The following is a 17765-nucleotide window of genomic DNA, read 5'->3' as shown; positions in this document are numbered from 1 at the left end:
TTAGGACGGGTATGCTAAAGCCAACACAGAGCTGGGAGCACAGCTCACACAGGGCTAGAAAAACCACAACTGGTGTGGAGAAAGGGCGATTTCCCCTTTCACGTACCAGGCGGCAGGCTTAACACAAACTAAGGACGTGCCTCTCCACACAATGCACTCACCTGCGCAACTCCTTGCCGAGGGATGCTGTGAAGGCCAAACACACAGCCGGGTTCATGGAGGATAGTCCATCAATGGCCATTAGCCAGGCTGGGCAGGGACACAACTCTACACTCTGGGTGTCCCTTGCTTCTGGCTGTCAGAACCTGGGGCTGGATCCCTAGATAGTTGCCCTATTCTGTTCATTCCCTCTAATGCACCTGGCCCCAGCCGCTGTTGGAAGATGGGACACTGGGCTAGCGGGACCCTTGCTCTGACCCAGTCTGGCCCTTCGATACACGTGGGGGAGGGGCTTACCAACCTGCCCTCCCCCTTGATTTTTACAGGGCAGGAGGTGGTTTGTCTCGGCCAGAAGGAATCAATTCCTGATGGATTTTGCCTGCAGGGCCTGGCGCATCCCCAGGGACAGGAGGCCCAAATGCTACATTTGCATATTGAACGATTTCCCGGCCTGATTTATGAACCCAACTGCACAAGCAGGGGCAGCAGGAGGGGGAGAGCCCAGAGCAGACATCTGCTTCCCATTGCAGACTTCCCGTCTCAGAGTTTGCTCCGCAGAGGCCAGGTCGGCTAAACTATAAACACCTGGGGAGGCAGCGGCCGAGAACCAGGCCTTGAGGAGCTCGACGCAACCTCTGCTGGGTCACACCCAGCATGGAGCCCCCGGCCTGGCATAGATACAAGGCCTGCGCGGTGACCGGGTCCAGCCGGGAAAAGAGCGGGAAGCTGGGAGCAGGGGAGGGGAAGTTCAGGACTGGAGTGAGCAAGGTGCACTGGGAAAGGAGTACACAAATCCCAGGCTGGGGTGTCAGAGAGAGATACCACAGGCCCGAGAAGCTGCCTGCAGGGGGTGGCTCAAAGCCCCCAGGGGGAAGAGGCAGCCCTTGGCCTTCTGCCACAGCTGACCGCCTGCCAGCCATACCAGAGCTGGGTCCCGGGCTCTTTGGCCAGTTGTCTCCCAGGCTGGGCGGCAGTCAGCCCAGCCACCCAGAGCCACTCCCCACACGCCCAGCCTGCTCCCTCACTGGCACCAGCCGCCCCCTTCCATGCCAATCTCAGGGCACGAACTGCCATCTGACTGATGCATGAGCCATGGTCCCAGGGGACACGGCGAGGACGAACCGCTCTCCCACCCCTGCATTCTCACAGGGCCCCGCCCATCGCCTCCAGAGAGCGCACTAAGCAGTGCCACCCGGCTGGCCAGGCCACCAGGCGCTGGGGGAGCCAGGCAGCCTTCTGAGCCCACATGGCTCTGCTCCGGGCTCCTCCTCGGCCCTCTTCCTACGCCCAAGGGTCTCTTTTGCCCAGGAGGTCCCTCCATAAGCCTGGCACACAGCAAGGTTATTCACAGCAGCCAGTGAGAGTGGGGCATGCCGTACGCGAAGACTGCCCGTCTCCCCATCATTCCTGGGCAGCAAGCCAAGCTCACCCCACACCGGATCTTCCAAAGGCACGTGAGCATGGCCCAGCCCAGGGACTCCTGCTATATGTGAGCTGCCTGGTACTAGGGCTGCAGGCTGGGCTCTCGGAGGAAGCTGGGATGGTGGCGCCAGCAGGCAGCATTCCAGGCTGGGAAGCTCTGCACTCAGAGGTCAGCAGAGGCTATTGCTGGGCCTCCATTAATAGCCATTACGGGAGCCACAGGGAGCCTGTGGGAAGGAAGCCCTCCCTCTTCAGGGTCTCCAGAGAGCCAGCCAGCCCCAGGGTCAGGGCCTCCAGCTGCCTGGCAAACCTGAGAGCTACCCAGAGCGCTCCTGCAGCACATGGGCTGCCAGGGGCCTTGGGGGCACATTCGAAGGCACTGGGCAGCTCCCCAGGGCTGAGTGTCCCTCCCTGGACCTGCCTCTCCCCTGCTCAGCAGGCTCCCAGCGTCAGTCATTCCCCTCCAGCTGGCTTAGGGGGATAAGGCTCCAGCAGAATCAGGTTACAGCCTGGCTCTGGGGTGGATCTATCCCCAGGGGAGAGCGGGGCCCAGACAGCCACCTCGTACCCCACCCCCAAACCCTCCTCCGACACTCCCTGAATGCTTGGGGGGCAGGAGGGGGATGCCCCAGAGGCTCAGCCGCACCAGGCTGGAGCCAAGTGGCCAAACCTCACACAGCAGGTTCAGTTTAACTGCAGCCAGGATGAAGCTGGCCAGGCAGATGGAGGGGGACACAGTGGGGGTGCAGATTGGCTCCAGGGGCCTCCTCTCAACTCTCTGGGCCCAGGGGCCTCTTGCCCATGCCTGCTCCCCCCAAGGTTCACACAGCGCAGTGCTCTTCCTCCAGAGGAGGCCAGGCTCCTGCACCTGGCCCCGCACTGGCTCCCATGTCCCTGACTGGGCTCACGTGAATCATGGATGTTGACACAAGGCTATTGCATGGCCCTGCTGTTCTCCAGACACCAGGACCCCCGGTCCCTCCTGCTGACCACCCCCTGCATATTCCCAGGGTGACGCCAACAGCCCCTCACCTGCTGCTAATCCAGTTCAAAGCTGGAGAATCACATGGCACAGTGGAGCAGGGCTTTGAACTCGGTCCCTCGCCCCATCCTGCACTCCATCTGAGCTGGCTTTTGGCTCCACTCCCCCCCATTCCCGGCAGCACTGCTCCCTCCCCCAGCTCCCCAGGGGCTGGCCAGCACAGCTACTTTCCCATGGAGCAGGCAGAGTGGGGCTAATCACACAGGCCCTTTGGAGCAGCAGTCCCAGAGCACAGGGATAGGCAGCAGGGATGAGCTGGCAGGCAGGCCAGGCCACCCCCAGGCACCATGTAGTCTGCGCCATGGGGGGAGGGGGTGGAGGCGGGGGGGGGGGAGCCAACCCCCAGGCTTTCGAATTAACCAGGTCCCAAGCAGCTGGCTCAGGGCAGCCAGCCCCAGCTCACTGCTCCTCTGGCAGGTTTCAGGCCATGACCACACCCCCACTGCAAACATCAGGCTTAGCAGAGCTGCCAGGAGACCCAACTCCCCTCTGCCCCTGCACGGCTGAGCCATGGCCCTGCCCCTCCCCTCGCCAGCCCTAGGAAAGCGCCGGGGAACCCCAATTGCTGCAGTGATCCACAGGCTGGAAAGAGCAGGGCCAGGGGAAGCTACTGCGCTGGACTCGCATCTTGGGTTCTGCCTGGGAACTGGGAGCCAGCCTCCTGCCACTAGCCCAGCGGCACCCTCCCAGGGCAGCTGGCTGGCTCCCGATGAGCCGAGCGTACCCGCTGCAGCTCCGCACCACACAGAGAGGAGCTGCTTGTGCCATGCGCCACCCACCCCTGCCACGGTCACGAGGCCGATTTACTGCAGCAGGTTTGTAGGGTCCCTGCTGCGGGCACAGGCTCTCATGGGCCACAACTGCCTCTGTGCGACAGGCCTGCCTGAGCAAACCTGCCCGCACCAGGGGCTGGACACAGGGCCACTCGGCCCCTCCCCTGGCTTGGCGAGGGCCTGGAACTGGGGTCTGGAAGTTACCTCCCCTCCCTGCCAGCTCCTGGGCTCCAGAGCTATTGTGCAGGCGGCTCGAACACTTAGCCCCACCCGTGGGGGGAGCACAGAGGCCTGGTGGAGCCTGATAGCTGGGTACAGATCCACTAGCACCCCGTTGCTGCTGACCCACAACAGGACTCTACAAACGCCTGCAGGGCCTGTGAGCCGCTGATCCCTCCGGGGGCTGGCCCGGGGGCACCACCCCACCTGGGGAAGCAGTGTCGGACCATCCAGCGGCTCAGCACGAGCCCCACAAGCCCCTAACCCTGCCCAGCACAAAGTCCTTAACACAAAACCCATGAGCCCCACAAGCAGAGCCTTTACCCTGCAAGGGGAGTGCCATCCGCCAGCAACTCCATGGGTGCTATTGCTTCGACATGGGCTGTGCCCAGATAACTGGAGGGATGAACCCAGGGGCAGCTTTCCACCCTGGCCCTACAGTCCCAGCCCTGACCTAGGACCCAGCCCCCTTGCCACCTCCCAGCTCCTACAAGAGCAGAGGGGTGCTGTGGCATAGCCTGAAGGAAACCAGGGCGCAGCTCCAGCCAGCCAGTGGGGTCACCAATCCCACAGCCAAGTTCCCCTCACTGAACGCACCTCTGGCCTCTCGCCCGGGGGCCCAGTACTCATCACCACACAGGGAGACAGTCTCCATGGTAACAGGGACCCTGCCTACATCAGGGCTGAAGCCAGCACCCTCAGCTGCACCCCAGAACACCTGGGGGCACACTGGCCACTCCCCCTTTCCTGCACCTCCTGACACCCCTCCTGTGCTGAGCCAGGGGCACATCCTCGGGGATGCAGCAAAGCCCCCATCCTCCCTACCCAACCAAGAGACAGTTGCCCCGGCAACCCCAGTTGCTATAACTGCAGCGCTGGTGACTGAAGGCAGCAGCAGGAGCCGGGAAGGGCTGAGCTCTGCACGGATCGCACAGGGGGTACCATGGGTGGGACCACGACTGTGTGGGCTCAGCCCTGGCCCCACGCCCAGACAGTGAGAGAGTCTTCCCCTCCCGCCAGCACGGGCCTGGCCAATAGCTGGGCCTTAGCATCACCACGGGACCCTGCAACACCAGGGAGTAGGGCAGTGCCGCAGCGGGCAGACTGGGGAGGGTGCTCCTGGAGACCACCAGCCAGTCGCCCCACCGCTCTCAGCTGACATCCCCATTTGGCAGGGGGAGACGGACGCACAGAGGTGACAGGGCAGGGGGCAGAGTCCGGAGCCCCAGCTCCTACCCTGCCCCCAGCCAGCAAACAAACAGAGGATGCCATGGGGAGCGTCCCCGCTCATGTGGGGAGCTGCCAGCCCCCCCATTCCTCTGCACTGGCGGGCGGCACAGCCAGCTCCCACTGGGAGCATCGTTACAGCCGGGCCAGACAGGAAGGAAACAATTAGAGCCTGGGGAACCGCCCAGCACCCTCCAGCCACCTAACCCAGCTTCCACGCCAGCCGGGCCTCCCCTACTCCCAGCCCCTTCCGCCCTCAGAGCCGAGCACGCTTGCCAGCCAAGATCCAGCCGGGGCTGAGACGGCTTTGGAGCCAGCCCACCCGTTAGTCCACAGATAGCCCTGACCTGGCCAGATCTCCGCCCCTCAGTCTCAGGCATCGCGAGAGCCCCTGCTCGCCAGGGAGAGGGCGCCCAGCACACCTTCCATCTCAGCCTGACCCCAGGCATCCACCGGCCGGGCAGCCAGCGAGCACCGATGGCTTCGGAGCCAGAATCCAACAGAACCGCGGTGCGCCAGACAGAAAAACAAACCCACCCACCGGATGTTCCCCGTCTGGTGGGAAGGGAAGGGAAGGGAGCGGCTCTGCCAGCGACACAGCGCCCGCGGGGGAGTCCTGGCAGCACCAAGCAGATCGCAGCATGGCCTCTCCGTTTGGCCATTCCCAGACGGGCAAGGGGAGGCCAGGCTCGTGCTGCTGCTGCTGCAGCCCTGAGAGCTGCTCTGGCACAGGCAGGCCAGCCCCAGGCCAGGGGGACACAGACTTTCCAGCTGCCCCGAGGCCCCCCCGCAGCCTTACCTGGACCTGTCCCTTGCCCATGATCTTATCCACAATCTCGTTGTTGTCCTTGTTGAGCTTGGTCTTGTCGTAGCACTTCTCGTAGCACAGGACGCGCAGTGACTGCGAACCTTCCAGCTCGATCTCGAACTCCTGGGGAGCGAGAGGGACAGCGCCTGAGCCAAGGAGCAGCCCTGAGACGCGCCCAGCAGGGGCCAGGGACAGCAGGGCTGGGCAATGGTGCCTGGGCCCATGTGTCTGACCGCACGGCACTTTGGCCTCATGCAGCAGCGGCCGGGCTCTGGGGGGGCCGCGGCAGAGCTGGGGAGCCCAGAGCTGGCATAGCAGGAAGGGGAAGAATGGCCTGGGGGAGGAGAAGGAAGCCTGGGACTTGACTAGCAGGGGCATGGCTACGAGTCAGGATTGAGGGGCACCAGCGGAGCAGGGGGTGCAGCCTAGGGCTGGAACGGGAGTTGGGGGTGCCGTCCTTTCCCTGGCTCTAGCAGGATCCCCTCAGTCCCCTAGCGGCGAATTCACCTCATTCCACTGCGGCTCGGTCGTGTCCCGGAAAACCCTGGTCTTTGCTTTGCTGACAAAGTACCCGAAGGAGTCCACTTCCAGAGTGCAGTAGAGGTCTGGGGAAGAGGAGACGAGTCAGAGGGCTCCAGGGATTCATGTTCAGCTCACACAGAGTCCCCAGTCCTTCCCCAGCCAGGGCCCAATAGGATGGGCACCACCAGGCTCCCAGGGCAGATGCCATCACGAACATAGGCAGCTCACCCTGCAGCAGGAGAGGTCTCTCCCCTTTCCAGTGGCCCTCTGCACCCCTGGGTGGGTACAGCTAGGCCCCAGGGCCAGGGCTAGGCCCCGCTCTCAGCCAGGACCCAGCAGCATGGAGCGGACACTCACTGGCAGACTGTTTGAATCCCTTGGCCGAGTGGACGATCACGTGCAGGAAGCCGTAGAGTCCCGGGGATTCGTCATCTGCGGCAGAGAGAAGCACAAGGGTACGTTAGGGCTCACAGCCCTGGCTGGCCTAGAATCCGGGCCTGTTGCTAGCCGGGCACTGGGGCTGCAGGGAGCCCTGACCCCCGCCCCAGCCTTTCACCTCGGCAGTGGAGCTAGTGTCCTGGCTTGCAAGCCCGGCACCTAGCATCTCAGCCTTCACTCACCTCCCTAGCGCCCAGCCCGTGCCCAGCCAGGGAGGCTGGAGCTGCAGGGGGCTGTGGGTCAGGAGTGGGGGCGGTGGGGACAGAGGGGAGCATACAGGCACGTTCACTGCCAGGATAATGCAAGGCATGCTACTCCCATCCCTGCAGTGAGCAGCACCCTGCTGGAGGGCTGCCCACTGCACTTGTCCCAGCCAGGATGCCCAGGCTTCAGTCACTGGGCACCTCCGGAACTGGCTTCCCAGCACCACCAGTTAAACCCACCCAGCAAGAGCTGGGTGGGCGAGAGCCCTGCAGACAAGACAGCTGCCCTGTGCCCAGATCTCTGCCACGGACACCAGCTGTGCCCCGTGCTCTCATGGGGGCCGGGGGGTAGGAGACCAGAGACTCCTACTGTGCAGCAGTGACCCCTGTGGCCATGTGAGGGGCAGGTCCACAGCCCCCATGGAGGGGGTTCCAGGTGGGGTGCAGCAATGGGTTCCCACAGAATGGCCAGCATGATTCCCACACCCCATCATGGGGGTACAGGCACACCATGCCAGCCCGAGCCCCCAGCAGGCAGGGCCCTCCCCTGCCGGACGGGCACATGGTGCCATGGGGCTCTGAGCAGCTGCGTTTGCCCAGCGAGCCCGTCCCAAGCCAGGCCTGATGCTGCTCTGCTCTCACAGCACCACCTAGTGGGCACAGACACTCCACAACCATCTGAGCCTCAGAACCACTGGGCAGGAGCCAACAGCCCTGGCATCAGAGCCCTGGGTGCTTTACAGACCCGAGGAGGCAGAGACCGTTACCCCGAGGCCCAGCAGAGCCTGCCACAGAACCAGGAGTCCTGTCCCGCAGTGCACAACCCCCTCTGTAAGAGCCCTGCTGTTAGCCAGGACGCTGCACTTATCCCCCCCAACCTGACAGATCTTGGCTCAGAGCTGAGCCGACGCCAGCAGGCAGGAGCCCAGGCAGAGAGCGGGAGCATGGGCACCACCAGGGCTGGTGGCAGCTGGCCCCACGCGCCCTCCCGTTGGAGATTTACGGTGTGTGCTCTGGCACGCTCCATGGGGGAGCCAGGGAGCAGGGCCCGGCGGGAGACACTCACCGTCCTTGTTGCTGGTGACAGGGATGTTGTGGACGGTGCGCAGCTTGAAGCAGGACCCCGTGAGCACCTGCAGCTCCACCGAGCTCAGCACGAAGGCCTGGAGGTCTGTGGGATCAGAAGGGGGTGGTAAGCAGCCGCGGCCAGGGGTGCCCGTGCGCTGCCGCTGGCCTCAGGGGGCTGTGTGCACCGCGGGACCTCCCAAGGGGCGGCCCAGAAAGGCCACCGGCACGCCTGGACCCCTGGCAGGAATGGCTTTGCAGCAGCGAGCACAAGCCCCAAGGATGTCCCCAGGGAGCCCCGAGAGACAGGCTCCTCCCGCAGGGCCTCCAGCGGCACAGGGCCTCACCCTTCTTCTGCAGCTTCTGGATGGCCTCCCTCCACTCTGACCTCTCGTAGTCCGAGGAGAGCAGGAACAGGTAGCTCTGAAAGGGACGGGACAGCGTCAGGGCAGCTGAGCAAACCGAGGCCCCCGCAGTGCCACAGGAGGTACTGGGCACCCCCAGACCAGCCATGGCAGGGAGCGATCCCAGCCCGCACAGAGCAGCTCGGCCAGCCGGAGGGGAGCACAAGGGATGCTGGCCCGTGTGGTCAGCGTGCATCGCCCCACTCAGAGCCCCGGCCCCACACAGATACCCCACTCCTTCCGAGGGAGGGCAGTGCCCTTGAGGACGGCAGAGGAACCCCACAGTGACCAGCTGAGGGAAGCAGAGTCCTGGCCAGGCCAGCTCTCCAGCCTCCTCAAGCCCCATCAGCAGCTCTCGATGGGCCCACAGCCGGTAGGCCCCTACCTTCCCGTTGCGGTTGTGGATGCGGAAGGGGATGGTGGGGGAGTTCAGGAGCAGCCAGAATTCGTTTTCAAACATCTTCTTCTTGAGGCGCTCGATGGCTCGGCTCTGCCCCTTGCCAGCTTTCTGAGGAGGGAAGAGCAAGAAGTGGGAGTCAGCCAGCACGTGGGATCCACAATCCATGCAGGAGTCCCTCTGCCTCCCCCAGCGCCAGCCAGGCCAGGAGATGGGGCACAGACAGGGAGGTGCCAGGGGGGCACAGCAGGCCCATGCCCTGCCCCAGGCTGGGTACTAGTTCTCAGCTTAGGGAGCTGGCCAGGGCCCTTCCCCCTCCACCCCCCAAGCAGAAGTAAATACAAGAGCTCCCTCTCTGGGCACGGGCGCAGCCCCCCAGTACCGCATGCCAGCGAGCCCAACCCCCCCGGCTCACCTCCTTCTGCACCTCGCTCTTGATGGCCGAGATCTTTATCTTCATGTCCTCCAGCTCGTGGTCCGGGATGGTGTGCACCTGCGGGCAGGGCTCCGACTCCTCGGGGGCCGGGAACACAAGGTCGGCCAGCGGCACGTACCACTTGCAGTCATACTGCTGGTGCTTCCTGCAGCGACACGCCCGGGTTGAGCCCATGACCCCCAGCGTGCCTTGCTGTGCACAGAGCAGCCAGGCCAGGAGCCCCACAGCACCCAACACGCCCCTGCCCCTTGCAGGTCTACCCCCCGCCCAGGGTGGCGCCCACCTTACCCCACGGCGGTCTTCTTCAGTTTGGCGCAGAGGACGACGTCGGTGAAGAGGAAGACGTGGCGCAGCTTCCGCGAGCCCTCGGACAGCTCCACCAGGAAGCCATCCTTCACCAGCTGCCGTGTCTGGGAGAGAGCAGGGCCTGCCATGAGGAGAGGCTGGAGGCCGGGACCCTCAGCCCGCGCACAGGCCAGATGGCACGTGGGGGCAGCCAGGCCTCCAACCTCCCCAGAGGAGGCAGCCCTGCCATCGGCCACTCATGGCTAGTGTGTGTGAGCTACAAAACCCGGTTGGCCTGGGGACAGACGGCACCCCAAGGAGGGGCCCTGTGGGGCTGGCTGGGCTCAGACCAGAGAGAAGAGCAGCACCAGACCCTGGACCTGGGCTGCAGCTGGAGGGTCTCTTCCCAAGAGCCAGCTAAGAGCCCAGTGTTTCCCCAGCAGGGCAGGGATAAAGGGCAGCCCAGACACAGAGAGGTCAGGCTGAAGCCAGCCCCATTGCTGCAGTAGGGAGGGCCCACACAAGACATGAAGGGCCCCAACAGCCACGGCTAGGCTGGGCCAGCTCACGGATCATACAATCAGCTGGTGAACCCTCCCACCCCACCCCAGCCACTCCACCCCCTTAATGGGACCCAGAGAGGTTCCTGTACCACGCCTGGTGGGGGGAAGCCTTGCAAAAGCCTCCCAGCCTCCCCTCTCCCAGTAATCAGAGATGCCAACTGGGTTCCTGTTTGGCAACTGCTTGGTCCCTCAAGCCACGGCCCCAGAGGGCGGCCCTGCCCACGGACTGGGCCCCTGCCCAGCGTACCATGGTGCATGAGGGGGCTTGCTGGAAGACAACCCCAGCTCGGCCCTCCCACCATGGGTCCCAGTCACCTGGCAATCCGGTTCAGGCACGGACCAGACCAGCCCCCACCACAGACCGCATGCAGGGCTCTCGCCCCAGAACCCAGGTCCCTCACAGAGCACGTGCCCCAACACACCACTAAGGTCTGGGGCCAGCCAGCTGAGCTAGCAGGCCCCAGGGCAACACTCCCGACCTGGCTCAGTGGGGGGGGGGGGGCAGGCACATCTCCCCACTTCTCCATGGGCCAGACTGTCTCCTGCAGCCGGCCTTCATTCCAGTGGCTGGGCAGAAGTGGCTTTGCTGCTAACACACCAGGAGAGTCGGAGGCAGCTCACCCCAGCAGCCCTGCCTCACCTCTCCCTTCGGTGTGGTGACTGCTGTCCTCCGTGGGTCAATGTCCTCATTGATACTGGACAGGAAGTTCTGGGAGATGCGGAGGGCATCCTGCAGCAGCGGGTAGTCGGGGTGGTCAGCTGGCGTGTGTTTGAGAAGGTCCTGGAACGGAGCGGGTGCTCGTGAGCAAGACAAGGCAGAACCAGCGAGCCCCCCACCGTGGGGGTGGACAGACTGCGGCGGGTTAGCTGCTAGGGCAGCACTGGGCCCCCAACCAAGCTCCGCTCCAAGTCAGAGCCCACTGCCTAGAGACCCAGCAGCATTAGGAGCTTGGAGCAAGACCTGCCATCCTGGCCACAAGGGGTTAGTCTGCCATAGCTTCCTGCTCCCTCCCCTGCAGGACTAACCCTCCAGGTGCAAAGACCACCCACCCACCCCTCCCCACCTCGGAGCAGGTTGTTCCTGGACAGTGCCCCCAGCAGGGACGGAGGGAAGGAAAGGGGTCCCCAGGGTGCCGCGCCCCAGCACGCTCCGGGGGTGGTGGTGGGGAACAGCAGCACAGGCTGCTGATCCAAACAGTGGGTCCAGACACAGGGGAGCCTGGCACATCCTGTGCCAGACAGACAAAGGCAGCAGAGGAAGCAGGACATGAGCACAGCCTGGCACAGGTGCCCCCGAGAGCTGGGGCGGTGCCAAGGGGGGCCTTGGAATGTGTTCCCCTGGCATGGCCCCCATACTAGGACTCTGGTGGGTGGGGCTGGCAGGAAGTGGCGGTGGCCGTGTGTGGGCAGGGGGTGTCCCCGGGGGCAAGCCGGAGCCATACTCACGTGCAGTACCAAGGTGCTCCGCGTCACACGGTCGATGGGCTTGTACAGCAGCGCTGTGGGGGAGAGGCACCAGCATCAGAAAGGGGCTGCCCCAGCTCAGCCCCATCCCAGCCCCTCGCTAGGCAGCTGAGCAAGGCAGCTCCCCCCACATCCACACATGGGGTCTCCAACCATCAGCAGTTCCAAGCCCCTGGCCTGGCCAGGCCAGCACTTCACAGCCCACCCCAGTCACTTGCTCAGATAGCCACGTGTGTCCGCACAGAGCGGGCCATTGGCTGCAGCAAACCTGGGGGCATCCAGATGGGTTCACACCTGGCCGTGCGAGTCTCTGCATGGGTCCCAGGGGCTGGGCCACGCCCTGTGCCCGGGACAGTTTCGATTCCCTGGCAGGCTGGAATTCCCAGTACCACTGGCTGGGAATGTGGTGCGGGGGCCAGGATCTGGGAAGACACTCGAATCAGACACAGCTCAGCCCAAGGCCGTGAGTTTCCTGCACACTGACCCACCAGCGCACCTCAGTGCTGACCCCGCAGCCCCTGCTGTGTCGCTCCACCGAGCATTAGCGCTTCACCCCGCGCCAGGGGGCTGCAGCAAGGGACAGGGAGGGTACCCGGCACTGGCTTCGCCTGTATTACCAGGGAACACCACCACCAGGGCTAGGCATTGTGAGCCCAGCCTGCTTCCTGTTCTCGCTTCTCCCCCATCAGTTTCCCCTTTTTCAGTCTGCTTCGCTCTCCACACGCAGACCTTGTCCCAGCTGAACCCTGCCGCCCCCAAACCGACAGAGCCATGCCAGCCACGTCCCGAGCACGGAGCCAGCCTTGGACATGGGGTCCAGCTGCAAAACTCGGCCAGGGGAACCTTGGCCTTTTACAACAGTCCTGTTCTCCCTGGAGCTGACAAACCGCCCTGGGCACTCTATGGCCCCCAATCCACGCCACCTCCAGGAGGTCCAGGTCCTTTCGGTTACCACACCGGCCCTGGAGCTCCCCCGCCAGCAGCTCCGGTTCCCTCTCTCCGAGACCCACCAGACTCGGGGGGGGGGGGGGGGGGAGACCTGACTGACCCGGCAGAGTTCCCGCAGTTACCAGCAGCGTGCTGGCTCGTGGGACCCCACATGTTTCCAGACACAACGGGATGGTGCAGGCAGCTGCTACCCCTGACTTATGGGGAGGCTCAAGCCGGACCCGACTCCAAAGGGGAAGGTGGGGAACTGCCCCTGCAACCTGCACACCCCTTTGGGGCTCAGCATTCATTGGAGATGAAGAGCTTGATCTTCCCCACACTGTGTGAGGGCCCGGGAGGGCTCCAAACCCTTGTGCCTTTCACTCTTAGCAGAAGGAATGTGCGCACGTGACTCCCACAAACCCCTCCCATCCCCTTCCCAGCCCAGCCTGGCAGGTGACTTGCATGACTCCCTAGTCTATTTATACCCTGAGCAGATGTAACTGCATTCTCCCTTCCCTTCAAACCACTTTTCCTGGCCCAAAGCCTGTGAGAACACACTTGGAGCTGCCCGAGGAGAAGGAAACCTGCTCCCCTTTCCTGAAGCACTAGGACTCAGGCATCCGACCAGCTGGTGGGGTAGCGGGGGGGGGGCGCTCAGGTCTGGGCCAGCACACAGCTGCTCTCAGCCCTGGGACAAGGACTCCATGTCGGGTAAGCGTGATGAGGTGCTGGCCCCTCCCAGGCAGCTGTGCCCCCACCTCTGCAACAGCAGGAAGCCAGAACAGGGGTGTGTGTGTGGGGGTATCGTGCACACACCCAGCAAGGCACCCCCCCACCCCAAATATACCCCCTCCCCCCACTGGCTGGGGGAAACAAGGGCCAAGAGCTAGGGGCAAGTGGCTCATCTCCCCTGGACTCTCTACATGCCGAGTGGCACATTAAAGCCCCCGCTGGCCCAGCCACTCCCCTCCCAGCCTCCCGCAGTCAGCGGCAAGAATGGACCCATCTGTTGTCACTTGCTGCTCCAGCCCCTCCATTGGCGGTGATCTGGGAGGGGTGTGTACGGTGTCCACCACCCAAAGGAAAGAACGCCAGGCCCAGCAGGAGCCAGATCCCAACCAGGAGCAGGGACAGGTACCACGCCCCCCCGCAGTCAGAGCACCCACTGCCAGCCCCGCTCGGCACTAGCCTCAGGTGAAGGTCAGACGTTCACGGCTCACATGCCAGCGGGGACAGCCCAAGCCAAGCCAATGAGACCTGCCCAGCCTGGCACAGACCCACCCCGCTGTGCGAGGGTGCCATGGGACCCTCCCCAACTCCTTCCCTCCACCTCGCCAGCCCCTCGGGCTCAGTGATGATTTCACATGCCTGACAGAGGATGTCTGGCTTCTCCCCGACACCCCCAGAAGCTCATCCTCCCCTGGCTGCTGCCGCTCCCAGGAACAAGGCTGCACATGCCCTGGCAGAGCACAATCAACGTGGCCCTTCACCGCCCGGAACAAAGAAACTACCAACTTCAGGCTGCAGAGCACGGTGCCAGGGGGAGAAACCCCCCAGCTCAGACCTCCAGGCCCGGCAGCACCGCTCCCAGGGGCAGCACACACTGGGAACAGCCCCGGCCGGGCTGCCCATCTGTCTAATTTGGCCCCGCGGAAGCTGGGCTAAATTCCCCCTAGGAGTCGCGGTGCCCCCAGAGGCCCTGCCCCACGCCCCAACTCACCGTAGGTGCAGTTACAGCAGAGCCGGACAATGAGGAGGATCTCCATGGCAGCCCCGTCTCCGCACGGCCATTGTGGCCGGCTCCCTGCCTCCCCTTGGCAGCTCAGCCCGGCTGCAACACGGCATCAGCACCTCGGCGGAGCGGGGGGAGGGGGCGGGGGGCTGCCAGACGTTGCTAGCATCCTAACGAGGGGAGCATCAGCACCACGCACGGGCACACAAAGGGCTTTCCACTCACACGCGGGAGCTGATCAATAATGCATGCGCTCGGGGCCGCAGACAAAGGCGGAGAGCCCCCTCCCCACCCGCGCATGCACGCTGTACCTTCCATGGTGACTGAGGTGTGGCTCTCCTTGGAGTCCTTGGGGCCCTTCACTTTCAGCTCCTGCCCACAGGAGAGAGGCTCGTTAGGAGGCTTGGAGCGGCAGCCTGGGGACTCACGGGGCCAGGGTTCTGGGTAGGTGCCCGGTCCAGCTGGCTCGGCAGGGGGCTCTGTTGTGTCCCAGAGCAAACCACCTCAGACTCAGGCACACACAGGCCAGAAGTGCCCCTAGGGCTGCTCCTGCTCCAGCCCTATGCTGTGGATGCTACAACAGAGCCAGATCCCCCAGGTGGCAGCCAGCCCTGGTCCAGGTCATCTGGGCCCCCAGAGCTACTGCAGCTCCAGGAAAGGCCCAGGCAGAGGGGCTCGTTCTCTGCAGAGGGGGAAAAGCAGGAGCAGGGCTGCTCCCCACCCTACATGGGGGTCCTGCTGCACCCCAAGTACACACACGATGCACCCCAGGGCGAGACAGCAAATGCCAGAAGACATGATGAAAGGCTGCTCCAGAATGTACTGCAGCAGCCCGGTCCCCGTGGCCTGCCCTGTGCAGGAGGAGTTTGGGGTTCAAATCCAGTTCCACACTGGTAATCACAACTCCTACCCAGGAAGCCTGGAGCTATCTGCCAAGACCCGAGTCCCACAGCCTGGACACAGTAGGGAATATCCCTGCACCCTGCCCAGCCTCTGGGAGCACAGGGAGCCGGGTCTCGGCAGCTGGGACAGCGCCGGGGTCTGCCATTCGCGCATGGCACCAAGAAAGCACCACGTCCGCCAGCAAGTGCCACATGGGAACAGGCAGGGAGCTCACGTGACTGAGCCAGGCTTGGGGTGCAGGGGGCCAGGTCTGCAAGAACCAAATGGGTTTGAGAGACACGTCTCAGTGAAGCCTGGCAATGGGAAAGGCCGTTGCCCGTGGGCTCCCACCGCTCTACTCCCAGCCGGAGTGCACCTGCATTGGGAACAGACATTGGAGCCAGCCCTGCTCAGCCCAGCCCAGCCCCGTTACTATGCCCCGAGAGCGCCCAGACGTCACCATGGGGGCCATGGAGCCCACCTGGGACACAGGCTAGCATTGGCCCAGGGATGCTGCTCTCCAGGGACACCTGCCTGAATGCCTGCAGGTTGTTGCTATAGCAGTGGGTGCTGCACGCCACTGAGCCAGTCAGTTCTCAGCACGCATGGGCCAGTGAGCTCCCCAACTCCCCATATCCCAGCCAGAGGGCAAAGGAGGGGCTCCAACCTGACCCCCACTGAGCTCTCTGGACAGAGCCTGCAGGTAGGGGTGACCAGACAGCAAGTGTGAAAAAAAAAAAAAAATCAGGACAGAGGTTGAAGGGTAATAGGCATCTATATAAAAGACAGACAAAGCCCCAAATTTTGGATCTGGTCACCCTACCTGCAGGGCACATGCTCCACGCTCGCCACCTTGCTGTGTTCACACCAGACCACGGAGCCCAGGCACCAGTGCAGCGGGATCAGCAGCTGGAGCCGCACCCCCGGGCCTGGGTCGCCCCCCACGCCAGCCAGTGAAGAGGGGAGAGCAGGCTGGGTCCTGCCCTGGGATCCATTCGGTGCCTCGCGAGCCCTGTGCCATGCCACCACCCAGCAAGCGCGGCTGGGCTCAGGGCCAGAGGCTTCCAGCAAACACCCCCCCTCCGCCCCCCCGGGGCAGCTGCCAGAGAGGCCCGCCCTGCTCACCTCGGAGATCTTCTGGAACTGGTTGTTGCTCTGGCTGCATTTCTCCGCCGTCTCCAGCGCGACCTTGTAGTTATCCACGAAGGCTTTATACACGCCGAGTTGGCTGGCCTGGGGGCGAGCGGAGGAGGGGAGAGGGGGATTACCCACAAGACCTGGCAGGACACGCCTGGGATGGGGGCCCTCTCCTTTGAACTTTGCCTTCAGCAGTTTCCATAGCAACCTGAGCGGGGGGGGGGGCGCTCCCCCGGAGCCGGCCCCTCTCACATGCCTGCCCAGCTGGGACGGGGGAGCAGGCGAGTTCCTCCTGGGCGGGGAGAAGGGGCACACGGCCAGGGGTGCTCCCTTCTGGGGAAGCGCCTGCCCCAGCAACTCTGCCCGGGCCCCCCCCCCCCCCCCGAAGTGCTGCCCACCCCGGAGTCAGGGGCTCTAACAGGACCCCAGGTGCGGCCTGACGGCTGGGGTGGGCCGCAGCAGCAGGCTCCATGTGTGCCAGCTACCCCTCCCTAGGCAGCCGAGCTCGGTGCAGCCTCCTCTCCCCAGCCTGGCTGCTTTGGGGAGGTCACTGACCCCTAGGAGGAGCCTGCAGGAGACGCTCACGCCCATCAGCCCCTGCGGTGGGCACAGGGGGCTGGGAGAAGGTGCCCAGGCCGTGCTGGGCGAGAGTGGATTGCCGGGGGCCAGGAACCAGCCTCCCCGGCACAGGGATGTTCTCCCAGCCCCACCCCACAGCAGCGGGTACAGGGGGCTCCCCACAGGACAGGGACCAGAGGGCGCAGGTAGAAGGAAGCTTCCCCAGCACAGCCACTAACAAACCAACCCCTGGCACACCAGCCTGCCAAGCTCCCCTGAGAGCAGGCGCTTGCTGCTGCATGAGCCTACGAAGCAAACAGGGAACCTGGAGCAATCGGCTTCCCAGGAGTGTCTGCACGGCCCTCCCCCTGTGCCAGGGCCTGGCAGCCCTCTCACCTAGCTAGCAGCAGCCACTCAGAGCAGATTAAGGCTTCCCAGGCCCCAGCTCCTGGAGCCAGGCCCCAGCTCCTGGAGCCAGGCCCCAGCTCCTGGAGCCAGGCCCCAGCTCCTGGAGCCAGGCCCCAGCTCCTGGAGCCAGGCCCCAGCTCCTGGAGCCAGGCCCCAGCTCCTGGAGCCAGGCCCCAGCTCCTGGAGCCAGGCCCCAGCTCCTGGAGCCAGGCCCCAGCTCCTGGAGCCAGGCCTCGCAGCAAGCACAGAGAGATCAGTTCCTGGCCCTTTGCAGTCAGGAAGTAAGGTGGGACCCGTGAGCCCCACGTAACTGACACAGCGATATCTGCCCGAGTCTGCTGAGAGCTTGTGCCACCAGCTCTGAAGAGGGAAGTACTCCCCCGCTGCCAGCGTAACCGACATAGCAATGCTGTTAACGCCGAACTCCGCTGCCCCGGGGCCCCCACCAGCTCCTGCCCAAGGCTCCGTGTGACAGGAGAGAATCGCCCACTCTGCCCCCCAGGGAGCCAAGGGGACCTGTTGTTCTCTGGGCATGGGCTCTGTGCAGTGCCAAGCCGGGGGTGGAGCCACAGGGAGCCTGGATTGCCATAACCCAGCCCTGCTCATCTCCAAGCTCAGGGGGCTTTGCCTGTCACTGGGGTGCTGGAAGGAGACAGACCAGAGAGAAACGGTCCCAAGCCCTCAGCCCCGC

At 64.3% G+C, this 17765-nt stretch overlaps 1 protein-coding gene across 4 annotated transcripts in view; it reads right to left on the bottom strand.

The window, feature by feature from the left end:
- ABR (ABR activator of RhoGEF and GTPase) overlaps nucleotides 1-17765 on the bottom strand; it is a 104737-nt gene that overhangs the window by 23057 nt on the left and 63915 nt on the right. For 3 of the 4 annotated variants that reach the window (XM_048823639.2, XM_048823641.2, XM_048823642.2), the window contains 12 exons: nucleotides 16097-16204; nucleotides 14401-14461; nucleotides 11410-11462; nucleotides 10604-10744; nucleotides 9404-9525; nucleotides 9095-9260; nucleotides 8668-8790; nucleotides 8226-8301; nucleotides 7880-7984; nucleotides 6530-6604; nucleotides 6158-6255; nucleotides 5642-5773 (listed from right to left, as the gene is read on the bottom strand). In XM_048823639.2, coding sequence (XP_048679596.2) covers nucleotides 5642-5773; nucleotides 6158-6255; nucleotides 6530-6604; nucleotides 7880-7984; nucleotides 8226-8301; nucleotides 8668-8790; nucleotides 9095-9260; nucleotides 9404-9525; nucleotides 10604-10744; nucleotides 11410-11462; nucleotides 14401-14461; nucleotides 16097-16204 — 1260 coding nt within the window. Of the gene's footprint in view, nucleotides 1-5641; nucleotides 5774-6157; nucleotides 6256-6529; nucleotides 6605-7879; nucleotides 7985-8225; nucleotides 8302-8667; nucleotides 8791-9094; nucleotides 9261-9403; nucleotides 9526-10603; nucleotides 10745-11409; nucleotides 11463-14077; nucleotides 14360-14400; nucleotides 14462-16096; nucleotides 16205-17765 lie in introns of those variants that run through there. The other variant, XM_048823643.2, reaches the window with a different exon arrangement.

Source organism: Caretta caretta, chromosome 17 (genome assembly GCF_965140235.1).
Source record: "Caretta caretta isolate rCarCar2 chromosome 17, rCarCar1.hap1, whole genome shotgun sequence".
Classification (NCBI taxonomy): domain Eukaryota; kingdom Metazoa; phylum Chordata; order Testudines; family Cheloniidae; genus Caretta; species Caretta caretta.
The sequence above is the reverse complement of the archived record's forward strand: the minus strand, read 5'-3'. Positions and strand labels throughout refer to the sequence as shown.